The sequence below is a fragment of the Hippocampus comes genome, unplaced genomic scaffold (assembly GCF_001891065.2).
Source record: "Hippocampus comes isolate QL1 unplaced genomic scaffold, H_comes_QL1_v1.1 C17010547, whole genome shotgun sequence".
NCBI classification, from domain to species: Eukaryota; Metazoa; Chordata; class Actinopteri; order Syngnathiformes; family Syngnathidae; genus Hippocampus; species Hippocampus comes.
The window spans coordinates 1-1781 of NW_017841833.1; the positions used below are offsets into that span (position 1 = coordinate 1).

General features: G+C 47.0%; 1 protein-coding gene across 1 annotated transcript; it reads left to right on the top strand.

Annotated features, from left to right (window-relative positions):
• The first annotated feature begins 39 nt into the window (after nucleotides 1-39).
• On the top strand, nucleotides 40-1775 carry LOC109509705 (probable C-mannosyltransferase DPY19L1). Its single transcript, XM_019859526.1, has 5 exons — nucleotides 40-191; nucleotides 271-445; nucleotides 888-987; nucleotides 1071-1196; nucleotides 1424-1775. Exons 1-5 carry the CDS (start codon nucleotides 42-44, stop codon nucleotides 1584-1586), a joined length of 714 nt encoding a protein of 237 aa, XP_019715085.1. The 5' UTR covers nucleotides 40-41; the 3' UTR covers nucleotides 1587-1775.
• Nucleotides 1776-1781: the final 6 nt, after the last annotated feature.

Consider the following 1781-nt stretch of genomic DNA (forward strand, 5'->3'; position numbering starts at 1 on the left):
AAGTCAAATGACCACTGTGTCAAACTACTGGAGATGATTTTATGGTGACTGTTTCCTGTGCGCTCCTGCAGATGGCGTATCACAGTCTGCAGCTGTTGGCATTCAGTGTGCTGGCCGTCCTCATCATGCGGCTGAAGCTCTTCCTCACGCCGCACATGTGCATCATGGCCTCGCTGATCTGCTCCAGACAGGTGGCTCTTGACGGCTGCGTCGCCGTGTTCTCATTCTAACGTAACTGAGCCTCTCCCTCCCCTTCTGTGTTCTCCTCAGTTAATGGGCTGGATCAAGGACAGGGCCAAACATCGGGCCGCCGTGTTCCTCGTGTTGGCCCTCATGGCGGTGAAGGGGGTGGCCAACCTGAAGGCCCAGTGGAGCATCATTGGGGAGTTTAGCAACATGCCTCAGGAGGAGCTGCTGGACTGGATACAGGACAACACTCTCCCCGGTGAGGGATATATTCACTCTACTGACACTAATACTATTGTGAAAATCTCCCTTTGTCTGTCCGTCCATCCGTCCATTTTTTTAAATCCACTTATCCTCACAAGGGTCGCTGACGTGCTAACCAGTCGACCACCGTGCAGCCTCTTTGTCTGTGTGGAGATAAATAAATAAATAAGTAAAACATTTGATCGAGAAGCCTTTAAGAATATTGACCTATGTACCGAAATGCGACCTTGCAATCTTCATGTTTTCGAGCGCACCAGAGATTGTTTTGTTGCCTCGCCAGGCTTATAGTTGCACAAACATTATGATTTTCCTGATTTTTCAGTGTTCTATGACAGTGCACACTCAGACAACACAACACGCATGCGTAACTTGGTAGAGCTCACACGCATAACAGTGTGCATGTCGCATTCACTTTTTTGGTGTGTTATGTGACGCAGATGCTGTGTTTGCGGGTGCAATGCCCACAATGGCCAGCGTGAAACTGTCCACGGGTCGACCCATCGTTAACCATCCCCACTACGAAGATGCTGGTCTGAGGTCAATGGGAGAGTCACATGACCACTAGTAGTCATGCGATTGGACTCTGATGCTCAATGACTATGTTGTGTTGTGTTCCCCAGGGAGAGAACCAAGCTGGTGTACTCCATGTATAGCCGCATGTCTGCAGAGACTGTCAAGAGCAACTTGAACAAGCTGGGAGTCGACTTTTTTGTTCTGGAAGATTCTTGGTGTACCAGGAGAACCGGGTATGATACGCCACTTCAAGTAGTGCTGTGATGAAATCGCCATATCGTATCATTTTCATACTTGAACGTGTTTCATCAACTGGGTGTCGCCAACGTTTGAGAATGAACAATATTTTCTAAGCAGCGGATAAAACATAAAATATTATTTCCGCTTTTTTCGGGATGAATTGCCAAGACTCATAACAGCAACAATATGAAGCTGACCGTCTTTTTTCACATTCCACAAGGCCCGGCTGCAGCATGCCAGAGATCTGGGACGTGGAGGACCCGCAGAATGTGGGTAAAATTCCTCTGTGCACGCACATGTCCAGGAACTCACGACCACACTTCAACACCGTCTTCGCCAATCACATCTACAAAGTCCTCAAAGTGGCCAAAGATGCCAGATAACGGCACTCAACGTCTTTTGCTTTTGAACTTCCCCGTTTACCAATGGAAGCCTTATTTTTTATTTTATTATCATTTTTTTTGTAGTAGTAGCCTTTTTTTGGGGGGGAGGGTACAAAATTCCCAGTAAAAAATGTGATAGATTATGTGTCGTTTATCCACCTGATACTTTTATGCAGGCCTGGAAAGTAGGATATT

Bases quoted from the DNA above. Each gene is read 5' to 3' on its own strand.
- LOC109509705 (XM_019859526.1), top strand. From the start codon at position 42: ATGGTGACTGTTTCCTGTGCGCTCCTGCAGATGGCGTATCACAGTCTG. The intron at 446-887 runs GTGAGGGATATA...TATGTGACGCAG, and splicing joins ACAGGACAACACTCTCCCCG to ATGCTGTGTTTGCGGGTGCA. The intron at 988-1,070 runs GTCAATGGGAGA...TGTGTTCCCCAG, and splicing joins TACGAAGATGCTGGTCTGAG to GGAGAGAACCAAGCTGGTGT.